Source organism: Bactrocera oleae, chromosome 6, assembly GCF_042242935.1.
Source record: "Bactrocera oleae isolate idBacOlea1 chromosome 6, idBacOlea1, whole genome shotgun sequence".
In the NCBI taxonomy this organism is placed as follows: domain Eukaryota; kingdom Metazoa; phylum Arthropoda; class Insecta; order Diptera; family Tephritidae; genus Bactrocera; species Bactrocera oleae.
This window is the reverse complement of record NC_091540.1, coordinates 16,605,478-16,632,088: the sequence shown is the minus strand read 5'-3', so window position 1 is coordinate 16,632,088 and position 26,611 is coordinate 16,605,478. Positions and strand designations below refer to the sequence as shown.

Below are 26,611 nucleotides of genomic sequence, written 5' to 3'. Positions count from 1 at the left end.
TAAATTGTGGCTAAGGACATCCACTCACGCAAAGGCACAATGCTTGTTACATACTTGTATTATTAAAAATGTTATTGTAATGGAACGATTTCGTTTTGATTTCTGTGGTTTCGAAATTCGATTTTTTTACAACAATAATATTATATTGTATGTGTGTAATGAGTATCCTTTCGCAATAAATACGTCGAAACGACGTTTCCAGCACGAAACGACACTTAGAAGACCTTGTGTTTTGACAAACAAAAAATTTCAGTCGTTAAGCGCGTTTATTTCAACCCACTTCAGGGAGGTGATACATGATATCAATAAAATTGAAACCCAATCTTATTAGTCCTAGCTACTTGGAACTCAGTTGTTGTCTTAAGCTATCTTAAATTACTATTCTTAGTTTATGGAATTGAAAAACTTTAAATTATTTGTATAGTATTTCTCATTTAAAAATGTATAACACTCATGATGCCAACCACAAAGTCAGATTTGGTCCCCAGTGATTACTTCCGCATTCCCAAACTCAAAAAGTGGCTCACTGGAAACACCTTTCACTCACTTTTGAAGACCTCAAGTCTTCACATTGTCGAACCGGAACCGAAATATTGCAGGACCATTGCAGCAAATGCCTTGCTGTATATAAAGAGGGAGAAAGCCACCGTTCTCACGACAGTCGGGTCTACGTAACCGGAACGGACCCGGATTTATTCCGGCCAAGGACTGTCTACTCGGTAGAATTCTGCCGCTACAACAACAACAACAGGGAGAAAGCAAAATGTATAGAAATATTATATTATTTTGCGAACATGCTTTTAGGTGAGTAATGCTCTTTTCTGGAGACTTCTAACAGAGAAATCAGGTACTGGTAATCCTTCTTCTACATTGGTCAAGTTAACACTGTATACATAAGCCGGTAAAAGTACAGTGCCTTCAAAAAATAACGTTTTTGTTTACCAAAGTGTAGGTAGGTATTTGAAAAAAAGTTGTCATTATAAAAAATACATTGTTTTCTCACAGCTTACGTTTATTCAATACCTGCTTCTTACTCTGCCGGGTTGAATATTATAGCCTGACATCTTTGATGGCAACGTGCAACTAAATTTTCCGCATATTCCACAGTAAGCGACCTGTAGGTATGTTTGAGTATTTGGCGTCTGGCCAATCTAAAATAACAATATCTTTTTTTTGTGTCCATTGAGTACAGAGTCTGGCCCTATGTTGCATTCCAAACATTGTCTTGCAGTATCCTATCAAGGTTATTTTTACCGTAAAACATTTCAGCTGACTTCAAATAGAGTAAGTTTTTATACAATTTTATCATTCTAGCGGCTTTCAGGTTTTCTGTGAAACACCTCAAAACCCCTAATCCATGAGCAGAGAAGCATCCATAAACATGTACCTTTGTACATGAGACAAGCTTCAAGGAGTTTAGCAATACAAAAGTAGACTCCTCTAATTTGATTGCAGTACTGCTTGATGCCAGTTGATGCCAGATCTATATATATATATATTTTTTTTTACCCTAATTAGCCTTAAACATCCTGTATAATCGACTAGTTTAGGTCTGTAAAATACGCGAACATTATATGTGTAAATAAAAGATAGAGATATAAATATAATTTCAATTTCTATATTGTTAATATACCATATAAAGTCCCACCACATATGTATGTATAGTCCAAGGCTAACACATTCATGATTTTCAAACACCTGGCTTTTATGATTCCTTCATCATCAGTGGCGATATAACTGACTGAACTGAAGTTACGTTAGTGATGGCGGTTGGTATACCGAGAAAAAGATAATAATTTTTCATTACTAAAAATATTAGTCTTATATTCTAAAATTAAAATTAGAAAAACACACAGTGAACGCTTTCTCAGTCGTTCTTAGGCGTACCGAGTGTATTTTTGGCTTAAGACTTTTAGTCCAGTCGTATCATATTGAAAAAGTTCTCTGAAAGCCCTTTTTTATGGTATTTTGACAAACATTGTCAAATCTTCGTGAGTATTTCTGGCAAGTTTGTCGCTTAAGTCTTTTTTTATAATTTAAGGGAGTTTTTTAGTCTAGATCCCCGAGAGCTTTTTTTGACAATTGACAAGCAAATGATATTCTTACTATCCACTTTTTATCATTTATTTATTCATACTCTTGAAAGTACCCAAAATAAACACAAAATTATGGGTCCTTGAAGTAGAGGGGGGAAAATACTGCATCGTCGTCGTAACGATTTCTTTGTGATCATTTAAAAACTGAAACAATGCCGGATTCTTGATTTGTATAAGTGTGATTATTATATGAATCAACTGAAAAATATATAAAATGATGGCTACTCAAAAATAGAGGTTGAGTTTTCACTAATGTTTTAACTTTTTCCAGTTGTTTAAAAATATTATAAATTTGAAATTTTCAGTTCTTCAGATATAGAGAAATGTTAAAAGAAAGTAAAATGTCAAGTAAATCAACTGATTAGAACTTGTGATAAGACCAAAGTGGCCAAGCCACAACGACACTAAAATGATTATAGCTTTGAAAATTATTTGAATTTTTAAAAATTCATTCATTAAGATTTCTAGACTAAAACAACCTCTAAATTCGGCTGTCTTTATAAATTCAAAGAAAAAGCAAATATTGCTTCAATATTTAATGTTACGGAAAAAGTCCTCTGAACGGCCTCTTGAAAGATTGCACAATTTTCGAAGTTATTTTTAGCAAGTTTCTCGCTTAAGTCTTCTGTTTTTTATTTGATAATCTCAAGCAGGTGGAGAAGGCATTCGCTAAAAATAAATCAAATACATTTCTATGAGTTCAACCCGCTACTAGTTTTGGTTTACAAGCAGCTTATACGAAAGCAACTCAAAGAGCTTTACAACGGCATGTTTACATATATAGACAACAACTAAGTGCTAGCGACATACTTGCTCTAAAAATTCATTCAAGTATTGAACCGTTGTCGCGCCCAATTTCTTTCCACACACGCCACACAATTTATATGCAAGCGGTGTCGCGTTATATTATCACTTCCGCATCACGTCCACCATACCATATTATCATTTAATTGCATAAAATACATACATATGTATGTGCATATGTGCCTATGGACATGTATAAGCAACTTGTCGCGCAGTAGCAAACACACACACACATTTATTAATAAAAGTAAATAATTTGTCAGATTAAAGATGAGGGAATGCTGCATTCCAAGTATTTTCTATTTCTTAATGGATAGGTGTGTAGATTCAAGTACTTCAAGTTTTAAAAGAAAATTTTGAGGTTATGTTAGACACTACCTTTCAATTGTTCAACGAATTCTTTCTTTTCTTTTTAAATGCTCAATGTATACGTTAATGTTATTTTTATTTTTTCATAAATAGAAATCATTTTATGGAAAGTAAGTTGGGTCGTTTGCGCACGATGCTTTCTGCCTAACGCCAAATGTCACTCTTGCCCCAATTTAATTGCATTACTACTTGCTTGCTTATCCGTCGTCTCATCCCAGCGTCTGCCACTCGTCAATACTTCGTTGTCTCTCCTACTTCTTCTCTTCGGTCGTTAGGCGTCTACCAGTATTTTTGGTTTTGTCATAAATTCTTTTATATTTATTATATTTTATATGTCTTCAGATATAATGCCTGTAGTGACAACAACCGCCATGAGTGATACAGTTCGGAAAGCTCTGGTTGCGCTTAACCGTAATATAGACTTCGTCTTTCCTACAGTGCTGTTCCCCATATATGGTATGTGCGGCGTACCTTGGGACAGATTGACTAACTTTGGAAAGGAGCACGCGTCTGCCCAAGCTAAGTTCACGAATGTTGGTCATTATCCGCTTTTGGTAGAATAACTTATTGATTTGCGTATTATAATTAAACCTAAACGTTAGTAATTAAAAGTTTAATAAACTGTATATATACAAATTACATGGGCGTTTTTATTTACAATACTTTGTGAGAGTGTCTAATTTATTCACTGCCTTAAAAATTTATGTTAGACTTAAGACAGGCTTCGTCGATTTATGAGAGTCTTTTGATCCATATCTATGAGTTTTGTGCACCACGGAGGTCCAGCATGCATAGCTGTTCAAGTAGGTTCTAGATTCTTCGTGATCTGAGGTACAAGGATCAGTCCTTTTACTTAATCTAACCATTTTATATAATATAAGCATAACATCATTATTATTTGAATCACTCACACGGAAATATCACTTTGTTGGTTATTCCTTCCAAAAATCGTACAGAAGGTATACTCACTTGGGGTAGCTCAAATTTCAATGCCATTTCTTCGTAAAATCTCAAAAATACGGTTACAGCAACTATGAGTAACAGTCAGGCAACTATATATATTACTAGTTACCTTCCATATAACGGGTATGAATTCAAGGTGTGTCCCAAAAAATAACCGAACTTGATATTCAAATCATGTTGAAAATTTGCAGCATTAAAAAAATACATCGGATAACAGATATTTAGGTTACAGCCATTTCAATAAAAGAAAAGTGAAACTTTTGAAAGTCTGTGGAATTATTAGTATTATATCACATTAATTAAATGAAGACTAAAAAAGTGAACGTATTAATAATGATGAAACGGATGGGGATGCTTGAACAAGCAAATAAGTGCACCAATATTACAATTCTGTTATTCTTCTGCAGATACTCGGTTGATACTTAACCTAAGCAATGCAAATATCTATTTAAAGTAATGTATTATGCATTAATAAATGATATTAATTATTTATAAACTAAAATAAACTGCGATTTCGCTAAACTTTCTTAATCCATCATAAATTTTGCGGATGTCGATTTTATCAGTTTTGCGCTCATGAAATGTCAAAATTTTATTGCTCAAACGATTGAAATTTTCAAATGTTGCAACATTTTTACATTGAATATGATGATTTGCTATATTGCCGCTGTGATTGAAATTCGAACATCGCCTGATCTATTCCCATGTGACTTTTCCAAAACTGAAAGCCAACATACAAGTAAAAGGGGCATTTTATGACGCTATCCCAGAGATTAAAGCAGCCTTAATCGTGGTGCTGAAGAACAGCCCCATAAATGACACAAAAAAATCGATACATGAGCTGATTGATCGTTGCAAACGTTTTATTGAGTCTAATCTAACCTTTTTTGAATGAAAAGTCACTTTCAAACATGATATTAGGTGCATTTTATTATATCTATGTCCAAAAAGTTCGGTTATCTTTATTTTGTATTATCTTGAATAAAATACTGTTACAGCAACCATGAGTAGTAATCAGCCAACTATATGTTAGTTGCCTTACATAATAGGGATATACAGGGGTGTTGTGGAATGCAAGACAAATTTACGTAGTTGTTTTTTGGTGATTTTTAATGGTGTCACAGAATCTGATTGGATTTTCGTCTTTTCGAACATATGCAAAACCAATATTCGAATCCGCTGTTTAATATTGCAAATTAATAAATTTGAAAGCGTTTGTTAAATTTGAAATACTGAATAAAGTCTACTAAAGTTTACAATGAGTTTTGCTTTTTAAGCTTTTATTTTATTGAATGAAAAAAGCAACGAACAAATTAAAAGGAAGGTATTAGAAGATCACTGTAACCACCTGATGCACCAACGGCGTCGCATGTAAAATTTGGCTTGCATTTATTTGTATGTTCGCATACATGCTTACTTTACAGATTATCGACTGAATAAAAACGCATTTGGGTGTTTAATTTCGTTTATTACGTTTTGTAAATTCTCTTTAAATATCTGGATTTTTTCCAAAAACTCAATAAATATGACCTTTTGTGTTTTATTCTTATGTTTTCTCTATAAAATAAAAATAAATTAAATCGTTACAATAATATAAATTATTTTCTTAATTACATTTCAAATCTGTCAGCGAATATCCTCTTGCTTTGTTTTTGATAACAAAACCGATAAAATTGGTTTCCCTTCCACCCAAATCCGATACAATTTCTGTTTCGAACGTCAAACCAATAATCTCTGAATTCATGACACCTACTACATTTTTTTATCGGTTTCAATTTTGATTCCGACAACTATCAGATTTTACAACACCCCTGATAATAAGTCAGCCATCTCATTCTCTTTATATCACTTTCTCCGAGGTTTTAGATTTTTAAGTGAAAGCTACGTATACACATCTGTAAGGATCACACTTATGTATATTTGCTACTTTACAAATTCGAAGAAATCAACTTATACAAGGTGCGTTCCAAAGTAAACAGGACTTTAAAAAAAAAGACAGAGCAAATTTTTTTTATCGGCAAAATCAATTAATTCTATTCAAAATAGTCTCCTTCTGCTTTAATACAGCTTTTTGCACGGTCCAAAAGCATGTCGAGCGAGTGTTTTAGCTCGTTGCCCGGTAAGCCGCCAGTATGCCGGTGCAAGCCTTTTGAATGGCCTCCACGTCTGCATAACGCTTTCCTTTCATCGGCAAATGCATTTTTCCGAAAAGGTAGAAGTCGCACGGTGCCATATCAGGTGAATACGGGGAGTGGTTGATTGTTAAATTGTGATTTTTGGTCAAATAATCGGCCACAAGCGTCGATCGATGAGATAGCGCATTATCGTGCAACAAACCTTTGAAAACGTTGAAACCACTCGTGCGCTCTGCTACGGGATAGCCAATCATCACCATGGACTTGTTTTATCAATTGAAACGTTTCGGTAAAAGTTTTACCAATTTTAAAACAAAATTTAATGTTGGCTCTCTGTTCGAAGCTCATTTTCGCACCGATGACAAAAACATACTGACACTTAAAATGCGATAACTTCACTTCCAATAGATGAAATGTCATGAAATTTTTACTGGAAGTCGATAAAGGATAGCAGATTCTAACGCATTGGTCGACATATAGATGGCGCCACTAGAGTTTACTTTTGTACTGTTTACTTTGGAACGCACCTTGTACGTCTCTTAGAGTAATTAATAATTATTTCTGTGCGGTATATAAGACGAAATTTTGGTAAAGAAAGTTAAAAGAAATTACTTGTAAACCCAACTTTTGCCTTTCAACCTTCACCTGTAACAAATCGACTCACATAACGAATTCGTAAAAAAAATATAATACACAATACAATTTGATTAAGAAGCATATTTATTAAATAAGATTTATGTTATATATGTTTATTATATAAAACACTGAGCTACAATAGAAATAATGTGGTAAAAACTTATAACATAACCTTTAATACATAATCCATAAAAATACTTGAATACTCTACAATTACATATTTTACCGCCATGTGGATGAAAAATACTTTGTTCTTATACTTGTTGTTGTTATTTTATTTATTAATTTTCTTCATTCATTATTATACTTTAATTTAATATTCTTTTTAATTTTTTTTATTTAATCGGTGTACGCTTCAATTTATACACGATCTACTTGATGTTATTTATATATGTATATATATATAATTATATGTATTTATAAATATACATATATATATATATATATATATGTATGTATGTATGTATACATAAGCCTATATTTATATGCGAATGATTTAGTTGTATGTTTATGTATGTTGGTTTTTTGTTTTTATTTTTTTGCATATAGATTTTATTTTATTATGTATGTATGTATGCGTATTGAAATAAACACGATGAGCAAAATAAAAACAAAGCCAATAGTGCTAACAATTTGCAGTCACTTGTCTGTCTGCATTTGTTCATGCGTGAGTTTATGTGAGTGTATTTGATGTATGTATATGTATGTGTGTATGTATGTATTTATGTATGTAGGTGTACTTAAAGTTTTTAAGTTATCTTTTTGTTTTTATTTTTGTATGGTATGTTTGTTTTTGCTTCTTTACTCGAATGCGTGTTGCGAAGTGCGCATGTGCAGTGTGCTAATGCAACTACATACGCACGCATGGATGTATTGTATGTATGTATTTTATGTAATGTTTGATGTATGTTTTTCGAATTTTGAGTATTTTTATTATTATTATTCATTATTATTTAGCTCCTTTTTCACAATGATTTCTTTGATTCTGGAAAGAACTTATAACTCTTGTAGCAGCGTTTCATTTTGTTTTAGTCAACATTCAAAACACAATGTTCATACGATACAATTTTTCTTCATTACATATTTTATATATTTGCACACAAATTATATAATATATTATAGAAAAATAAACTTAATTACATTTAGGCTTAATGCATTGCTGCATTTTTGTTTAAATCATGTTTTTTTTTTTTGGGAGTGAAATAAACAATATAATTATACAATAAAAAATGATAATTACATAAATGAAGAATGTAAAATTAAACAAAATTAGCAGTTAGAATCATCCATCATCGTCAGATGTTATTTCGCTTTTAACTAATTGCAATTTCTTATACATTATGTATAATTTCTTTATAATTTTATGCTAATCGTAATATATATAAAAATGTTTTCAAATTTATTGTATTATACTTTTGTGTGTGTGATTATTTTTGTTTTTTTTTTGTTTTTGTTTTAAATGCATGTCCTTTACAGTTGTCCTAAGCTTATCGATATCGATATTTACTTTGTTTCTTCCTTCTCCTTATTCTCCTCTGTGATCTCCTTTTCATTCGACTGCAAATATAGATTGAGAAATTTACAAATTAATATATTATTAAGGTGTATGTATTTGAAATACATATATACATATGTATGTACGAGTATATATAACATCTCGTGAAATAGTTTAAAACAGCTTAAGTCCAATTAAGATAAATATGATAATTTATGGTATGCTATTCCATCAAGCTTATTAGTTTGAGCTGAGTCGATATAGTCATGTCCGTCTGTGTGTATATACGTTCCGATTGGACCACTATAGCATAAAGATATATCTTTTTGCTTTAATAAATGCACCTGTGAGGCTCGGAAATTCGATGCAGCTAAAGTTATCGATTTTTCTTATTTATATAAAGAATAATAAAAAATATAATTTAATAATAAAATAACATAAATTGCTGACATTATAGTGATAATCATTTCTTATAATGCAATAAATAAAGATAACTTAATGATATTATAATTCTTCACTTTATAATTTAAGGCGAGACCAATTCATAAAAGCTGATAGTGTCAAAAAAAAATTAAAATATTTAACTAATTTGACATTTCAACTCCCGAAGAAAATGAAATAAATAAAATACCATTTTGCACGAATTCGTTACATTATTAAATTATTTGTGAATTTTTTTACCCACCTTGTCTTTTTCCAACTCCTTCTCGTTCTTGTCGGAATCATTTTCTTGCTCGTTTGATTTCTCTGGCTCGCCTTCCTTACCTTCCTTTGTCTCAGGCCTATTTAGAAAGAAAAAAGTGAAATAAAATACAAATTATTAATTAATACAAACACTTACGTATAAACTAATGCAAAGGAAAATATTTAAATGTACATATAATAAAAATGAAAAAGTAACTCACTCTGGCTTTGGAATATGTGCATTCAAGTCCAGTTTTGTGCAAATCTCATCCCAATCGGGGAAGCATCGCTCCTTCATTCGTGACACATGTCCAACCAAATTGGGACATTTTTCGGTCATGAAATCGCGCAATGGATACAAGATATCCTTTGACAAATAATGCAGTTGCGACAATATGGCAAACGCAACCACATCCAAAGTAGTTGGCTCATCGCCAAAGAAGAACGGCTTGCAGTCCAACATTTCGCTCAACACCTTCAAATCGTTCTTGCCGAACTCCTCAATCTCCTCGGGGCTGTGTACGCCAATGCCGTGAGCCTTCAATTTTTTCGAACCCTGGAACCACTATTTATGAAAAATCACCATATTGCAAATTATATATATGTAGGGGTGGAATTCATGTATAAACCATAAAAATCAGCACTTGAGAGCACATTAAGCCAAAGTTGCCACAAGCGGCATTTATTTACTTCGTAGACAACTGCTAGTTTAAGCAATTGTGTTTACAAAATGTCTACTGTCTATAGTACAGTTATATTATAGGCCTATATGTGTGTATATGTATATGGTATGTATATTTGTGTGTGTTTACACTTTATTGCACCGTATGGTGTAAGGCAAATATGATACATTCATGTGTTATTTGCAAAGTACATAAATAAATACATATTTTTTGTAAAATATTTATTACAATATAGGTGAGTACAAGTATATATGTATGTAAGTACTATTCATTTGCGTTAACCAAAGTACCTTTTGCTGATTTTTACTGTTTGCGGTTATGATATGAGAAAGCGAAAAGCGATTTAATGCGGCAGAGCAGTGTGCGATAAATTAGTGTAAATATGGCGCAATTGTGTGCAAATGAAGTGACTAATGGATAAATTTATTACTTTTTAAAATATATTTCTATATATTTTACATGTACTATTTTTATTAGTTACGCTACACACTTGTGCATATTTATAATTATAATGAATGTGGCATGACTAATAAAAGAAATATCAAAAAATAAAGCGTGTGGCATATGAAACTCTTATCAACCCCAGTAGTTCCCAGTAGCCTTATGTGTATGATACATGAATGCTTTCATATAAATATGTGTGTATATATGTGTGAAATAAATCTGCATATACAAATACATCGATACATGACTTCAAAAGGCAAAAAGTAAATGCTGTTAATATGCTATAGAATGTGTACAAACCTTTCGACCAAAAGTGAATTTGAAAACAAAATTCAAAATTGAGTTCGGCCAACGTAGGCCGAGTGCATGTTGCAAATTCACTTTATAACCTTTCAGTACATTATCGGGATACTTGGCGCGCCAATAGAAAATAATCCAAATCAAGTGATTCTCCAGCATAGCAATCATGGCATATGACACGTTTCGTTGCTCTGTTGTCAGAGCGGCATCCAAATTCTTCTCATATCGTGCTGATAGCTCTTTTATGATAATGGCTGAGTCAGCGATCTCCTCACCGTTCAACTCAATGAAGGGCAATTGTCCCTTCTTCGAACGGAAGCGCATTTTATGATCAACATTCTGTAAAAAAGACAGCATAGAAATAAAAATGTATTAGTTAATGCAATAATAATATTGTGCAATATGCTTATAAAAATAAGAGTAAACAAGCAATTACTGAACAACTGCGCTTGAGTAGTTATTTATTATTATTTCTTAGTGTTTCAAAATCTGTTTAAGTCTAACCTCGATCTATTATATACATATGTATAGCTATATATTTGAGTCTTGTGGTTGTGGATTTAATATTCAAAAGGTAAGCGCGGTAGCTTAATTTATGCCTTATATTATTTAAAAATTTGAAAGGCTTAAAAAATTAGTGAAATTTTAAAAAATTTCTGAAAAACGAGGTAGATCAATTTATTACTTACTTATAAACTTGAGAGCCTTCGACAATTTTTTGTAAACTAAAGAAGCTTGATTTATTACTTCTAAGTTTCAGATATATAGAAAAAATTTGAAAACCAGGCATATATATGTTGGAAATCATCATGAAATTTATTAAGACAGGATGCCATTTAATATAATACTTCAGATATATGTATTTCCCAGATATAGATATAATAATAAGTAATAAAAATATTCTTAGATTTAGTTTTAAGAGCACTGACAATTTTGGTACAAAAATATATTGAAATTGCCTTTAATATTTTTTCTTCTATAGAGAAATACAGAGAAAAAAACTTTCGATAAAGTAATTTTTAAATACAAGTTTTTAAATTAAATTTAAAAAAAATCTGAAATCTTTCTATGCGAATAAATAAAACTAACTACAAATAAACTAAGCACCATGTTTGTACCAGAATTTTGATTAAAATATTTAAGATATTAATAATAAAATATGAAGAACGCAAACTAATTATTGAGCTGGGAGTCACATACACTACCACTGTAAACCTGATAAGCAAAAAATACAAATGTGAGATCCCAGAAGATATGTATAAGGCATATAAGATTTGTAATCACAGGCATCCAATCTTTTGCGCGATACTCTTTGAATACAAAAATAACATTTCCTTCCATTAGTGGCATTCAGAGTCATATGTATATGAATAAATATCTGTGATATCGTATGAACAAAAATTGCAAAATATTATATATTTTCAAGTGCATGTCGCAATTAACTTAACTATATTGCAAGCATTGCATTTTTAATGCCACACACTTTTTTATTGAAATTAAATCGATGCGACTATAAACAAAACAAAAAAAAAAACATAATGATAAAATAATTATTTGCATAGACATTGAAGATTTGCAATCGACTGCAAAATATAGGTAGTCTTATATAAATAAATAGGCGCGCACTGAGATTCATAATTATTTATATAAACAATAAATACAAAACTTATACGGATTTCAAATTTCAATTCAACTCAAGTGCGCGTTTCACATTATACATCCATATATGTAGGTATACTTTATATTGCGGCGTAAAACCATTTTAAAATCGAACTAGACAATTTTACAGTTTCCTTATAGAAGCTATTTACATATACATCTATGCGCTTACTTATACTACCGAGTTAAATATTTTAAATATGCAACTATGTGTGTATATTTGTAGTGGTACAATAACAGACATGACAATACGTCAGTCAAGCACCAAATCTGTAAATCCGCCAGATTTGCCTTTACATTTATATGTATATTTGCATATTATAAATGTAATAATTATACATTTGTACATATTTATGCATATAAATAAGCTTATATAGTGTTGTGCATACGCGTTACTGATACCATTTACATACCTACACGCGTCAATATAAATCTATTTAGTTGTACCCGCATTTATTTATTCTTAATTGGTAAACATTGACATAACGCGGCGTACCTTTTGCCTACTTATGTATTATAGACGCGTAGTGTTACGCGTTGGAATGTGCAATAACTACATTTGCGTTATTGAATTTCATTTTCGACAAATAGCAAAAACAAATACACATACTAAACACACCAGTACACTTAGGTACATGCACACATATCTAACTGCAAAACAAAAAACTCCAAAGAAAACGCCAACGCAAAATATGGAAAAGCATACGAAATCAAAGAAAATCCTTTGGATTTGTTCAACATATTGATATGTGTACATATGTGCATATATAAAGACGAAGTCACTGTACGCTCCCTTGTGCAGGCTGCACAACACATATTTATTATGGTGTTCTAATGTTGTTGTTACCTAGGCAGTCGGACATTAGTTTTGTTATTGCCACCCGTTCACATTTATTACCCTAGTCTATACTTTCCATTTCCACACATATGGGTAAAAGATGTCAATGTGACAGTTGGCCTTACAAACCAATAGCACATAAGTACATATTTTGCAAACGAAACTCAGGTCAATGTGAGCTCAAAGCAGTCAAACGACAGACAATAAGTTCATTTACGTGTAAATTCCTTGAATGCAATGCCCGGCAAATTCATATGTACGAGTAAGTTTCAAAGCAATGCAAAAACCTTATAGCGAGTACGCGCCAGCACTCGTTCGTTCGCTTTGCGATACAAAAACAAACATAAATAAAACCAAATATTTTACTTTGTCTACCTGTCCTACACTACGCTGTCACTTGAGATATTGAGGTGTGTTCGTGTTCTTACAAATGCAATAAAATCTTTTCTTGTTGCAAGATAAAACTAAAGACTCTTTAACTTGGTTTTGTAAATAAAAAAGCCAAGGCCGTGCACGAAACTGTTACGTTCTGAACCGCAACTGGTTTGTGGTTATTTTTTATGATGTCGAAATTGCTATTTACAAAGAATACAACAAAAGTATGCATGAGTAAATATAAATATGGAAAATAATTAATAAAACAAAACACATTTATTTGTTTTAATTTAAAATTATAATATATAATTACGCAAATTATTTGGAAATAAGCAAATTAAATAATTCATATTGTTAATAGAACTACAATCGCAGAATCGTTAATAATAATTCTATTATAATATATCATATTATAAGTTTTAATTATAAGATATGTCTTGTAAAATTTCACTGCATTTACTTAACGGGCGCATAAATTTATCCAATCTACAACTAATTATATATTTTTTTGTTTTATCAACTTTTCACAATTGCAATATGTAATTGTTTTGGTATCTATGTCATCACAGTTAGATATTTGACGTCTTTAGTGAATTTAACGAAAATAAGTTTAAGTGTTTAACTTTTTTTAAGTGAAATTTTTCAGATTTTTTTTTCAAATTATTAGTAAACTATTTTATATTATAAAAATTTATTTCTGTAAAAAATAATTGCAATCACGATAAAACGAGGATAATAATTATTATATATATAAAATATAATTTCGTTATCTTGAAATTATGCAACATATTGTATTAACACTAAGCAACTTTAAATTATAATAATTACTATAGTGTTTAAACCACAAACAATTATTTTTTTATATTAATTAACTGAGAATTAACAGGCACTAGTGAAACATAAAATATATTAGGCAACGTTTGCTGATTCATTTTAAAAATTTTAGTTTTGTAATCGGCTAGCAACCACACCCAACCTTCTACATAATATCCAAAAGAAAATTTTAAGTATGAGTAAGAATGTGCAGTACTAATTTAAAAAAAATCTTAAAATTCTTTCCCAAACGCTGTTTTGAAACACTTCAACGCTTCCGTTTACATAATAAAGAGGTGCAAAAAATCTATTGGAATGTTTCAAGATGCTGTTTTTGGCATTTTTATGCAGTGTAATTAGCCAACCACCCACACCTGCTTCATACAGATTTTTACTGTACTACATTAATACATACAAACATTTATGTATACGATATATGTATATGTACTCTCATGTATATAACATACATACATATGTATGTTTGTTCAGAACTATTGTGTTCAAATGTTGCCATGCTTATAATTGTACACGAGATTAGTATGTATACATTGTATAAACAAACATACATAGTGTATACCTACATATGTACATAAACAAAAAAATGTTTGGTATCTCCACGATTGATGCCACACATATGCCTTCCGTTAAAACTTAATGTTTCAACATTTATTTCCGTTGTAATTTTTATACAAAAATTTTATAAATAAAACATATGTATATATGTATTGTATTTGCGCACATTTTAGGAATTTGATGCAAAGGTTTTGGTTATTTAAAAGTAAAATACGATAATCTCAAATGACTTGACGCTCACAAATTTTGAGCAATTCGCTTCAGTGCATTTTTCATGACATTTCCAAGCTCATTTCGTACCACCATTATAATCTGCATGTGAACATGATTATTCTATGCACACAAATCTACGTTTGAATTTACATATGTAAGTCCTGCAAAAAGTTTCCTAGTCGGTTAGAGCGCGAGAAAGTAAACGGAATGAGGTGCTGTTGCCGCCTTATGTGCCTGCCTTATGCCCGTTACATACCCTCTGCCATGGTGTATGGGTGTGGTTGGCGTTTTTATCATTTTCCAGAACACACTGTGACTCCAACAGGGTGGGGCCATAAATTTCCAATGATACACAATTCAAAGTATCCGAGTTTGTAGTATACACCACCATCTCAACAATATATATGTACATACATACATACATACAGAGTTCATGTGTAATACGGGCAGCCAGGCCGATAGTAGTAATCGCCTGTATACATACATGCATACATAAGCATTTTCAATTGCAAGTACTTGCCTGAGACGCAGGGCACAGCATATAGCAGACAAGAATTTTTCTTTATTAATTCATTGCGCCAATTAAGCATTTGCATTCCCACTGCATTCTTGCAATTTGTTTGCCTTTTTTTCACAATTTCATTTATTTTTTCTTTAGCAATAAATAGCATAGCGCCAGACTTGTGTGTCCGACAGGCGGCACTCTCTTAGTAAATCCGGTCGAGAAGGCTCAAAAACTGTAATAATTCGCATTCAAGAGTACATTATAGTTTTTGTTGTAGTGCAAAAATATATAAGTATGTATATATGTACATGTTTTCTTTTTGTATGCAAGTCAAAAATAATTAATGCAGTGATATTGTGGGAGAGGTTAGGTTGGAAGGCTGTTGCTGGAGTGCCGACTGCTGCGCTGCTGCTAGGCGAAAAGCCACCATAGTTTGCTCGGCGCAAAGTGCTTCCTTCTGCACACTCACACGCGGTATACATACTTATGGATGAGTGTCTGTATTTATTTCATTCCAGTCAAATCCAATCCACTTTATACTTCCAAGAGGCGCGCCGTCGCTACTCAATCGCAGTTTGAGGCAAATTGCACAAGCGCAATGCTGTTGAGCACACACACATATGCACACGCATTTATATACATACATATCAAGTAGTCGCACGCCCTATACATTTGATTGCACTGGCAGAGCGTTGAAGAGAGTTTGTGACTCACATTTATGCCCCTTTTAAGCATTAATATGTATGTAAATAAATACAAATATGTACATATATACGCAATATATAATTATAAATATGTATAAAAATATAAGCATAAGCATAATTGTATATATATATATACATATGTATATATTCGTCTACATTATTTCACCACGAAAACGTTTAAGTTTGCACCCTACATAGCGCAAACGCTTATTTATGCTGGAAATGGCGTAAGGAGAGTGAAAAAGCGAAAAATTGTAAATTTAGCTAATTGCTATTGGAAATTCAACTCCCACACCCTAAAATTACAAACAAACATAAGTAAATTTCTAAGTATATACATACATACAAACAAAGTGGTCAATTCGCAAGCGCCTGCTATTTGGGGTGTGTTGTACATACAAACTCATATATTTACAAACATACACATCGATGTAAGCGCGCGTTTTGCGCCCAAAGAGCGACGCGAGCGCTCGGCCCAATAAATGTCTTCTCTTTTCGCAATTGTCTCCGCTGTCTATGCAGTTTTCCGGCCGGCGAAAGCGAAGGCGACACACTCGAGTATACATATGTACAACACATACATACATATAATGTCGTAGCGAAATCATATATAAATTCATTTAAATGACATACATAGATACATGCGCACAATTGTGCGACCACAAAATATATGCAGCATCAAGTGTTGAGCTTTTAGGGATAATTTAAACTTCTTATATACACATACAATGCACTCCAACGCACACTTATACATATGTGTGCATATCTACTATATACATGGGAGTATATAGTACATAGTTGGAGGGTTCATTATACACTGCATTGACTTTAATTGATTATTTCAACTGTTGATTTTTCAGAAATACGCTAAATAAATTCTATTTATAGCATACACTTTTTAATGAAACTGAAGCGGATAGCAAGCATAAAGGGCGCGCCCTTAGCAAAGCTTGTTAATATTTCTTGTTGAACATTGTACACCACAGTTCTTCGGTTTTTTCTTGATGGTCTATGAGAAAGTGCCAATGACAAATTCCTTGTTGCACCATTAACCGTTAATAGAGGTCTAAGGAGGCAGTTAATTTAAAGATAAATTATATAAAAAATTAGCTGTTGGTAGGCTCCAATATAAACATATATTATATACAAGTATGTATGTTTCAGATAGTACGAGTTCGATATACATATGTACAATTTGGGTTTGTACTCAACTTGGATGGCTTGCTGGAAATGTGTTTTGGTTAGATTTTTAATTTTCAAAACTTAACAATGAAAACTCAGAGAAAAGTTTCCATTTAAATTTGAAAAAAGCCTTTAAAAACATATACTTTGTGGGAAGAATAGCCATGACAATAATCTGTGTCAAACTTCATATAGATATCTTGTTAAATAAAAAAGTTTCCAATCAAGGACTTTGTTTTAATCGATCGGTTTGTATGGCAGCTATATGCTGTAGCGATACGATCTTCAAAATTTGTTCGGATATTGTAGCGTTACTTTGGACAATAATACATGTAGATATCATGTCAAATAAAAAGTTTTTCATAAACGGACTTTATTTTTATCGATTAATTTATATGGCAGCTATATAATATAACTTAGTGGTCCGATGTCGATGGTTAAAACAAATGATCAGCTTTTTGGGAAGAAAAGGACTAGCGCAAAATTTCATATGAATTTCAGGTATATATAGACGTGCAGGGCTAAATTCTGGATGTGGCAAACTTCCCCCCTGTTCCGGGTGTAAAAATAAATTCCACGTTGCACTTAAGCACTTTTAAAACGTACCATGTATTGAATATAAAAAATGACAAAAACTGGAGCAGGGTTCGATTCCCCAAGAAGTATTAATTTGTGACGTCTCATGTGTAATGTGACTTAGGTCTGAACCATTGCAACCAACGACACCACAATTGACCTGAGTTTTCAGGTAGAAACTTACGTGACCTTTATTGCGAGGATCATCTCACAACATAACCAAACCTAACCTTCAAGCCAAAAGCAATTCTTTATATAATTGGAGTGTTTTACATTTTTGTACCCCTTTGAAGGTTGAGGTGTAAAAATTCAACTTTAATGCTAATTTGCTAATAAAATGTGTATTGGTTTATATTCAGAATTAAGATCGTAATAATTCATTATTTAAAAGTTGTATAGCGCAGAAATATTTCATATTGTCTATGAAATAATTACTGAAAAAATCTTTATAAATCAAACTAAGTCGAGTTAGTTACACCATATATATCTTAAGAATGACCCAACCGATTTTCATGATATCTGATTTGTTAAGTTTATGTGTGACCCGAATAACAGAATAGTTATTGAAATATCGGAAATATTTAAATAAATTAATCGAGAACTATGTTCAAATATATAGAAAATACTGAAATCGAAATTTAAACAAAACTAGAAATCAAAAATGCCATTAATGGTAAATCAAAATAATATAGAAAATTTAATGTTTTTGTAGCGGCAGAAAAAAATATCACAAATAATTCGTATGGGTTACGTAGCAACGGCAAATCAATCTCTCTCAATCAATATTTTGTTGTACTGTACCAAGTTCGTCGGGTAACAAAGGTAGAAATAAATTACAACAGCAAACAGCAGTTCATTAGAAATCCGTTGCATTTATGGAGAACATAATTGTTGTTAATAATTTTTTGAAAATTTAATGTTTAAAAGGAAATCACTATTAGTGGATTATGTTAAATTAGACAAGGGAAAAAATTAGGAATTATAAATTATTGCAAATTAAATACTATTAATTCAAAGCAGATAATTTTGTCGTCTATAAACAAAATGTCCACTTAGTACTTATCAATGTGAATACGACAAGTGAGAAAAAATCATCCTTGAAAATTTTAACAAAATACAGAGATCATGAAATCGGCGGCATAGATAATGTAGAAATCTTTTCACTGTACAAAAAGAAAGTAGCAAATATATTTATACTAAATACCATGTTCAAAAAGTTCGCAGTATATGCCGTTATCTAAAGAATATGTAAAACAGATTATGAAAAAAAGTTCTGGTCACTCTAGGTGTCGTCTTTTCACCATAAATATACATATATACATATATCACCATAAATATAATATATTTTTGTTCAAAAATTAAAGTATTTCACATCAATGTTTGTTTCGACTCGGAAAGGCACACATTGTTCTGGCATTCATTGACCTCAAGTATACGTTTGTGTGACAGGCTAAGTTACATACAGATATTACGGAATTTGCATGGATAAACCGATTGTATTTAATTGAATAAATAATGTTGTAAGTCTCTGTGGACATATCTTAAAATAAAAAGTAGCTTAATTAATTTATAAAAGACAATGTGCGGCGGTTGTTGAACTAACTTCTTACAAATTGTCGGAATTTATTTCTTTTTTATTGAGTCTAATTAAATTTTTTTGTGCACATAAAAATATTCAAACTTTTTGTTCAAAGAAAATTTATTTATTATAACATAATGGTTTAAACGAATTAATTAGACGCGTTTAGGGCGCTTAGTGCTCTATTAATTGATTATCATTTAATTGGCATTTGTCCCTTTTCCGGTCATTGACAGCGCACAAGCGAAGTCATATTAGAAGAAACTAATATTCACATAATAAAAAATACAATAAATTCATATGTATGTATATATATGTATGTAAATAACATAGTGTCATATAACATAATGTGTGTGACCATTTGACTTTTTCATGAGTCAGAGAATTTTTGGCGAAACGGCATACATCACGGGTGCGTGTGTGAACTTTCTTCACTTGCATTGTTCGGAATTTTATATCAAATTTGTGCGTGCAAATGGCCATTATTGTTATAAAAACACAAATATGTACACACAACTATATGAGTGTATATAAATATATGCATATATGCGCGTGTTTGTATGTATGTTTGCCTGCATATTGCTATTGTGCGAGGCGTGTAACTGTAAGATTACCACAATCGAAACACATAGGGATGCAAGATATTGGTATTTTATATTTTTTTTAATTCCTAGGCTATCGCCTTTAATGAGACGCAATTACGATACAATGACACGAACGGATGTTTATTAATTTTCTTTTCTCAGTTTACATTAATAACCGTAGCTGACTGATGGCTTTGCGCTGATAACTCTGACTCACTAAAAAGTATACGTATAAGAAGCAATCACGCTTAATTGGCAGCCGGCATAGCGTTCATGTATCATATTTATACAATAATAACAATAAGAAACAGTGAAATGTGCGCATTCTTATACAAATATTGCTATTTTCCCCGGTTAACGTGGTTGCTGGCCGCTTGAGGGTGTGTAGCAGCTATTGTTGTTGTGGTGTGTGCGCGCGCCTTATCTCTTCAACCAAGGCGATACACAAAGAAGCGAGACATAATTAACGTGCGGTGACAGCAATAACACAGCAGCGAGGCCTCCGCCAACGATAATCAACCGCCACACTGTCATTGCAGTCAAAGTAGAATTGTTTACTTTCCATTTCCAAACGGTCGGCTTTGTTGTATTGCGCCCAACCGCCACGCCACTGTCGCCACAAGCGCGCACTGTACGAGGAAGCGCGTCTGCATATGAGCTACATATTAACTCAATGCAACTATAATTTGTTATATGTATGCATGTATATTGGATTGTGTGTGTGTGTGCATATGAGTGGTTATATGCATGTGTCTAAGTATATGTATTTATAGACTATATAGACACCCCACCCCTTCGGCCAAAGCGTTATGCAGTACGAGTACAACACAACAACAACAACATACACCATAGCACTAGTAATGCGCTGGCGTACAGTAAAACATGCCTTATTAGAAGCACTGCGAATCATATCATGCGTGAGAGGAGTATCTCCCGAACATTGCCCGTGATAAAATGTCAAAGAAATGCCCAAAAGGATTAACACAGTAGCGCTGAGACACTGCATTGAAGCGCCTGAGCTGAGCGGCAAGTAGGCAAGCGCAACAACACCATTGTCGCATGTACAAAAATTAAGCAAACAACAACAATAGCGGAATCATAAATGCACAAATACAATTACAATGTTCATATGTAGGTATGTATGTAAATACTTGAGTGTGTGCGTTTAGGCTTGCGTGCATTCATGCATTTTACTTGAAAGCAAAAACTGTAGTACTTTTTTTATATATTTTTTTTTTATAATTTACACCATTTTCTGGTTTTATCGACTGTACAACAAACTATGAGTAATGTATGGGTAAACTAATCTGCTGCAGTTCGTATATGTTTTTTTCGTTTAGCGCCGATCCACAGTTCCAATGGCTTGATAAAGTAAGTAATAATAGGAGTGCCGAAGTTGTGTCGACTTTGGTCATTTGTTTAGGGGTTGTTTGTTGTAAAGTATTGAATTTGAATATCTCGTAATTAGGGGGATAGTTGGTTGGGTGTGTGTATGTGCATTACGAGTATCTAGTGAAATGGTGGGAAAGCTGAACGTGTCAAGTTTAAGTGCATTAAAAATTGCTCATCAATTCCAATTAGGTTGAGTAAAGTTAAAATCCATGAATGACACATGAAGCATGTGTGTGAGAAAATCAATTTTGTTGGTTTGTTGTGGAGTTTGAAGTGCGCTTAGAGTGCTTCTGTCTTCATGGTCGGCAAGCGACACGAGCAAAGGGAAAGAAAACTTAACAATTTTTTTAAGTACAAATTTTATTGAATTATTATAGGCAACAAACAAATAGCACTAATAAGTCAAAAAGTTAATATCAATTAAAAAACAAAAGGCATGCATATGAATATTTACACAAAAGTATGTGTGAAAGAATTATAGATGAAGCAAAAAAAATTAGTATTTAAGTAATTTATTTATTAAGTGGCACCAAAAAATTATCAATTAAATAGAAAACCCAATTGTTACGATTTCGTGCAAAAAAATTGGACTTTTTTTTGCTTTTATTTGTTTTTACATACATATCTACTAGTATATGCACAAGACGCAGAATCATAAATTGAAAATATAGAAAGTTGAGATATTAAAAATAACTAGAATAATAAAATGCGAGGATAGCAAGACAGATAATTTGTAATATTGTGTTTTTATTCATAAATAGTAACAAAATATATTATAAATATGTATTGTAAGTAAAATAATTTGATTTTTAATAGTTTAAAGAAAATAAGGTAAATATATTTCTTTTGAATTTTTTCAGCATTTTACGTTGCTTTTTATTTAATAATTTTTTTGAATATACAAAAAAACTCAATTATTTTGGCAAAACAACAAAAAATACTATTTTTTATATATTTCAGTATAAAAACTTATTTTTCCTTATTTAATAAATGTTTTCTTTTAAGAAATGTATGGGATATCGCAGTATATGCCGTTATCTAAAGAATATGTAAAACAGGATAATTCAAAGCATTTGCATAGCTTCATGAAAACTCTATTATCTTGCAAATGACGTTTTAGCTTGAATCTGTGAAGTTAATTTCTCCATGCGATTGAGGTAGCTTTTGATATGAATATACAAGTTACAAGAAAATCGACTTTGTAGCTAAATGTATGTAAGTATATGCAATTAATTCACAAGAAAATTATTTTTGTCGTATATAAAAATTATAAATCTAAATATAAAAACTTAATATTTATTCCATTGCAAAATAGAGGTTAACTCATTACATACTTATATTTGAAAATAATTTATTTTGGTCGAATAACAAAAAAATATTTTTTATGACTTTTAGTTTAGCAACTAATTTTCCCTTATTACAAAATATTTTATTTTAACAAATTAAAGAGAAACTTTCTATCAGGGCTGCAAATAATGCAAACACAGGATTAAAAAAAGAAAAAATTTTAATCCCAAATACCAGATTGACCGGATTAAAAAAAAAAGAAATTTGTGTGATTAATTTTTAAAAATAAAATTAAAAATAAACTACCGGAATAAAACATATAAAAGGAAATTTTTAATGCCAAGCATATAATTAAGAATTCAAAAAAGAAAGTATATTTATATATTATTTTAAAATATATAATTTTTAAATTTTTTATTAAGAAATTTTGAAAAATATCCGAAATAGTAGACAAAATGGTTTTGTACTGAGCTACTCCTAATTTTTTTTTTCAATTTTAAAAATCAATTTTTAACAAATATATTATTGTATTATAATGTATATTTTTAACAAACATATTTTTTATATTCGAATGTTTCAATGCTAAAAACAAAAATTTATGCACAGAAATGCCGAAATGTCTTATAAAAATAAGTTTTTGAATACAAAATTTGTATGACTTTAAAAATACATTCGGGGTTTGCACATATTATTAGTTGCCACTTTTATGGTTTTGTACTCGATATATAGATTGAAAAAAGTAGTATTTTGATTAAAATTTTTGAAGATAATTTTGATATTTTACGAATTTACTATACATATCTAACCTTAGAAGCTCAGTTAAGGAATATTATTATAACATTTCTGCCTCTTTTCTTCTAAAAGCATGACCACACCCATAAAACCACACAATATGTGTTATATATAAAAATTGCAATTGTTTTACTATTTTAGAGTTATTTAATTTAATATTTTAACTGTATAAATTTATGTTGTAGTAGAGAAAGTAGCGGACTGACGAAGTTAAAATAAATTTTAATTATTTAAATTTATTTTTTAATAAAGTACAGCAAGGAGAGGACTGAAGTAATTAAAAGATCTGCTTGAGTTTGGTATTGTAAATAATTATATAAGCAAAAATTAATCAACTCTTTTCCTCTGTAAATTAAAGACTTTGTGTAAAACATGTTACTTTAAACCATTTCAACAAAAAATCAGTGACAGCGCGTACAAACAAATGGTATGCAGGTTAAATGCACCCGTTGCAGAAAAATGTACTCTTGCACTCTAATAACGACATTAAAAAAATAATAATAAACACCAAACTTGTTAACAGTTAACAACTAAAATGCTTTATAAGAAAAGTAAATTATAAGATAATAGGAAAATGCAGAGCAAATTAGTGCAAACTATTTTTTCTATGACGATCGCGCAAATAAACCAGAAATTTGCGCGTATACATAAGCATGCGCACATGTATATACGTACATACATTTGAGAGTGCTATATGTGTACAAGCAAGAGTTGCTCTATTTCTGTTTTGTGTCTCATTTAACGACTTCGTGACCCCCTAGCGCGCTGCAACCGATCCTGCCTCGCACTGATATGAATTAAGCATAGAAATGAACATATATATATGAAAATACATATGTACATACAGTGTACAATGTATAAATTGTATACAAGTGCTTTGTTATACTTGCATTTCAATTTATACAACTCTGGTCACCTGATTTCAAACCTGCATGCTATTTACATATTTATTATATATTTTTTATTGCAAACTTTCAGCGCTGCAACACCTGCATTATCATTTCAATAAAAAAAGTGCAAACATAAATGCAAACACACAGGTATTCGTATTTCAAATTAATATACGCATGTAGTATGTATATATGTTTAAGCAGCTTTATTGCAATATAACGGGCAAAAATTCTTTCTGGTACACAACTATGGTTCGATTCTACCCCGCTCTCACGGCGCAGCATAAATAAAAGAGTAACAGCAGAATGAGTGGTGCCTTTGCCCGTGTGCGTATGTATGTATGTGCATGTATACACATTGCGCGGTACAGAGCCGGGCAGTGTATAGCGACACTGGAAGCACCTTTCCAGTCTCAACGACAACTCAACTCATAGCAACCAGCTAGCATGCTCAGCGCGAGCAAGGAGTGAAACAACAAGGAACAGGGCAAGGCAACTGCCCTTTTCCAGCGGAAACACTGTGTGTATGTGTGTGAGACTTAAAATTCAATATGGCGAGTTTTGAATTTTTGTGTGGGGGATATGAAATGACAAAGTGTATGCGGTGGCGGAGTGTTGTTACAGTATATAGCGCACATATGCACACACAGATTTACATATCTATATACCTAGGCTACATAAATACATATACACATTTTGCATCTATGTATGCCTGAATACTGAATCCTGTATTACCCTAACTAGCCATAGTGGGTTTTGTCCCAACATTTTAGCTGGATTTAGCGCATATGTATGTAACTAAAATCTTTTCTTTACAAATATATCTATGTACATACATATGTATGTGTGTAGATTTAAATTTCTTACCTCGTATTTGAGACCTGCCAGACGCAGCCAGGTTTCGACTTTTAGACAATATGGTGATAGCGATGGCAGCAAAGGAGTGCGGGAGAACTGATACAGATATATTACATCCTTCTCAAAGTTCGTTTTATGCACATTGAACTTTGGTGCTGGTTCGGCTTTGCTGTTGGCTGCTGCTGCAGTAGTAGCATTGTCTCCATCTTTCTTTGTGTCTTCACCGGCCGACGCCTTTGTGTCGTCACCTTTCTCCTGTGCGTTCGCTGTATCGGCTCCATTGCTTTCAGCGTTATTCTCCTTGGCTGCTACTGCCTCTGTAGCTGTTGTTTCTGGCTTGGTCGCTGCCGCCGCCGCCGCCTCTTCAGCAACCTTATTTTCAGTTACTGGTGTCTGACTTACCTCGGATGCCATTTTTATAAATATATATTTTTTATTTCTTTATTTTTCGTATTTATTTGATTGTTTAGTGATTTTAGTTTTTACTAAGTTTCAATTTTGTGAATTTTTATTATTAAAAAAATTTGCACAAAAACTTTATATTCACTACAAGAACTTGAAACTCCCAATTTTTATCTGGGATAAAGAATGACTTTCCACTGCTAACGTTACAGCACTAAGTGTACACACAATGGAATAAACAAGTATATGTATACATATAGATACAGCTAAAAAATCCTTATGTACTACTTCACTTATTAAAGCCACAAAATGCAAAATCGGCACGACCACACACACCTTACCCGACGAAATCACAAACAAAACTGAAAGAGAAAAGAGAAACAACTTCGCTAAACCACTCTGATCACTCGAAGCAAACCAGTATAGATGCACTATATCTACTAGTACCAGTGTGCATACAGGGTTAACGGCTTCGTACTAAAAATTTTCCTACTTTTCCAACGGTTTTCCCGTGAAAATTATACATAAAATGCAACCTGCATCAAATACTACGCTACCTCTGCATTTCCCATGGAAAAGGAAGTTTCAAGCAACCCTCAAATACGTGACGAAGTACACATCAATTTGTTAAACGTACAATGACCATAATTCAATACTTAATATAATTAAATATATATACTTTATATAGCTCTATGAGTATGCTGATAATAAAATTCCTCATAAATTATTACTCATAATTAAAACAATGAAGTTACTTATTTATATTTTTACTTCATCGTA

General features: G+C 31.8%; 1 protein-coding gene across 2 annotated transcripts; it reads right to left on the bottom strand.

The window, feature by feature from the left end:
* Positions 1 to 8,401: 8,401 nt before the first annotated feature.
* Positions 8,402 to 26,225, bottom strand: fax (failed axon connections). Of its 2 annotated transcripts, none has more exons than XM_014235468.3 (5): positions 25,439 to 26,225; positions 10,610 to 10,948; positions 9,404 to 9,747; positions 9,184 to 9,280; positions 8,402 to 8,560 (listed from the first exon to the last, which is right to left on the bottom strand). In XM_014235468.3, the coding sequence occupies exons 1-5, from the start codon at positions 25,841 to 25,843 to the stop codon at positions 8,507 to 8,509; spliced, it is 1,239 nt and encodes a 412-aa protein (XP_014090943.1). In that variant the 5' UTR covers positions 25,844 to 26,225; the 3' UTR covers positions 8,402 to 8,506. The 2 variants fall into 2 exon arrangements, with proteins under 2 accessions (XP_014090943.1, XP_069967000.1); XM_070110899.1 differs by having other exon boundaries at positions 9,404 to 9,738; positions 25,439 to 26,215.
* Positions 26,226 to 26,611: the final 386 nt, after the last annotated feature.

What these genes read in the sequence shown, in the direction of transcription:
- fax (XM_014235468.3), bottom strand. Translation starts at nt 25,843, where the DNA reads ATGGCATCCGAGGTAAGTCAGACACCAGTAACTGAAAATAAGGTTGCT. An exon ending in TGGCAGGTCTCAAATACGAG is followed by an intron (nt 10,949 to 25,438) that starts GTAAGAAATTTA and finishes TCTTTTTTACAG; the next exon opens with AATGTTGATCATAAAATGCG. An exon ending in AATTCACTTTTGGTCGAAAG is followed by an intron (nt 9,748 to 10,609) that starts GTTTGTACACAT and finishes TTTCATAAATAG; the next exon opens with TGGTTCCAGGGTTCGAAAAA.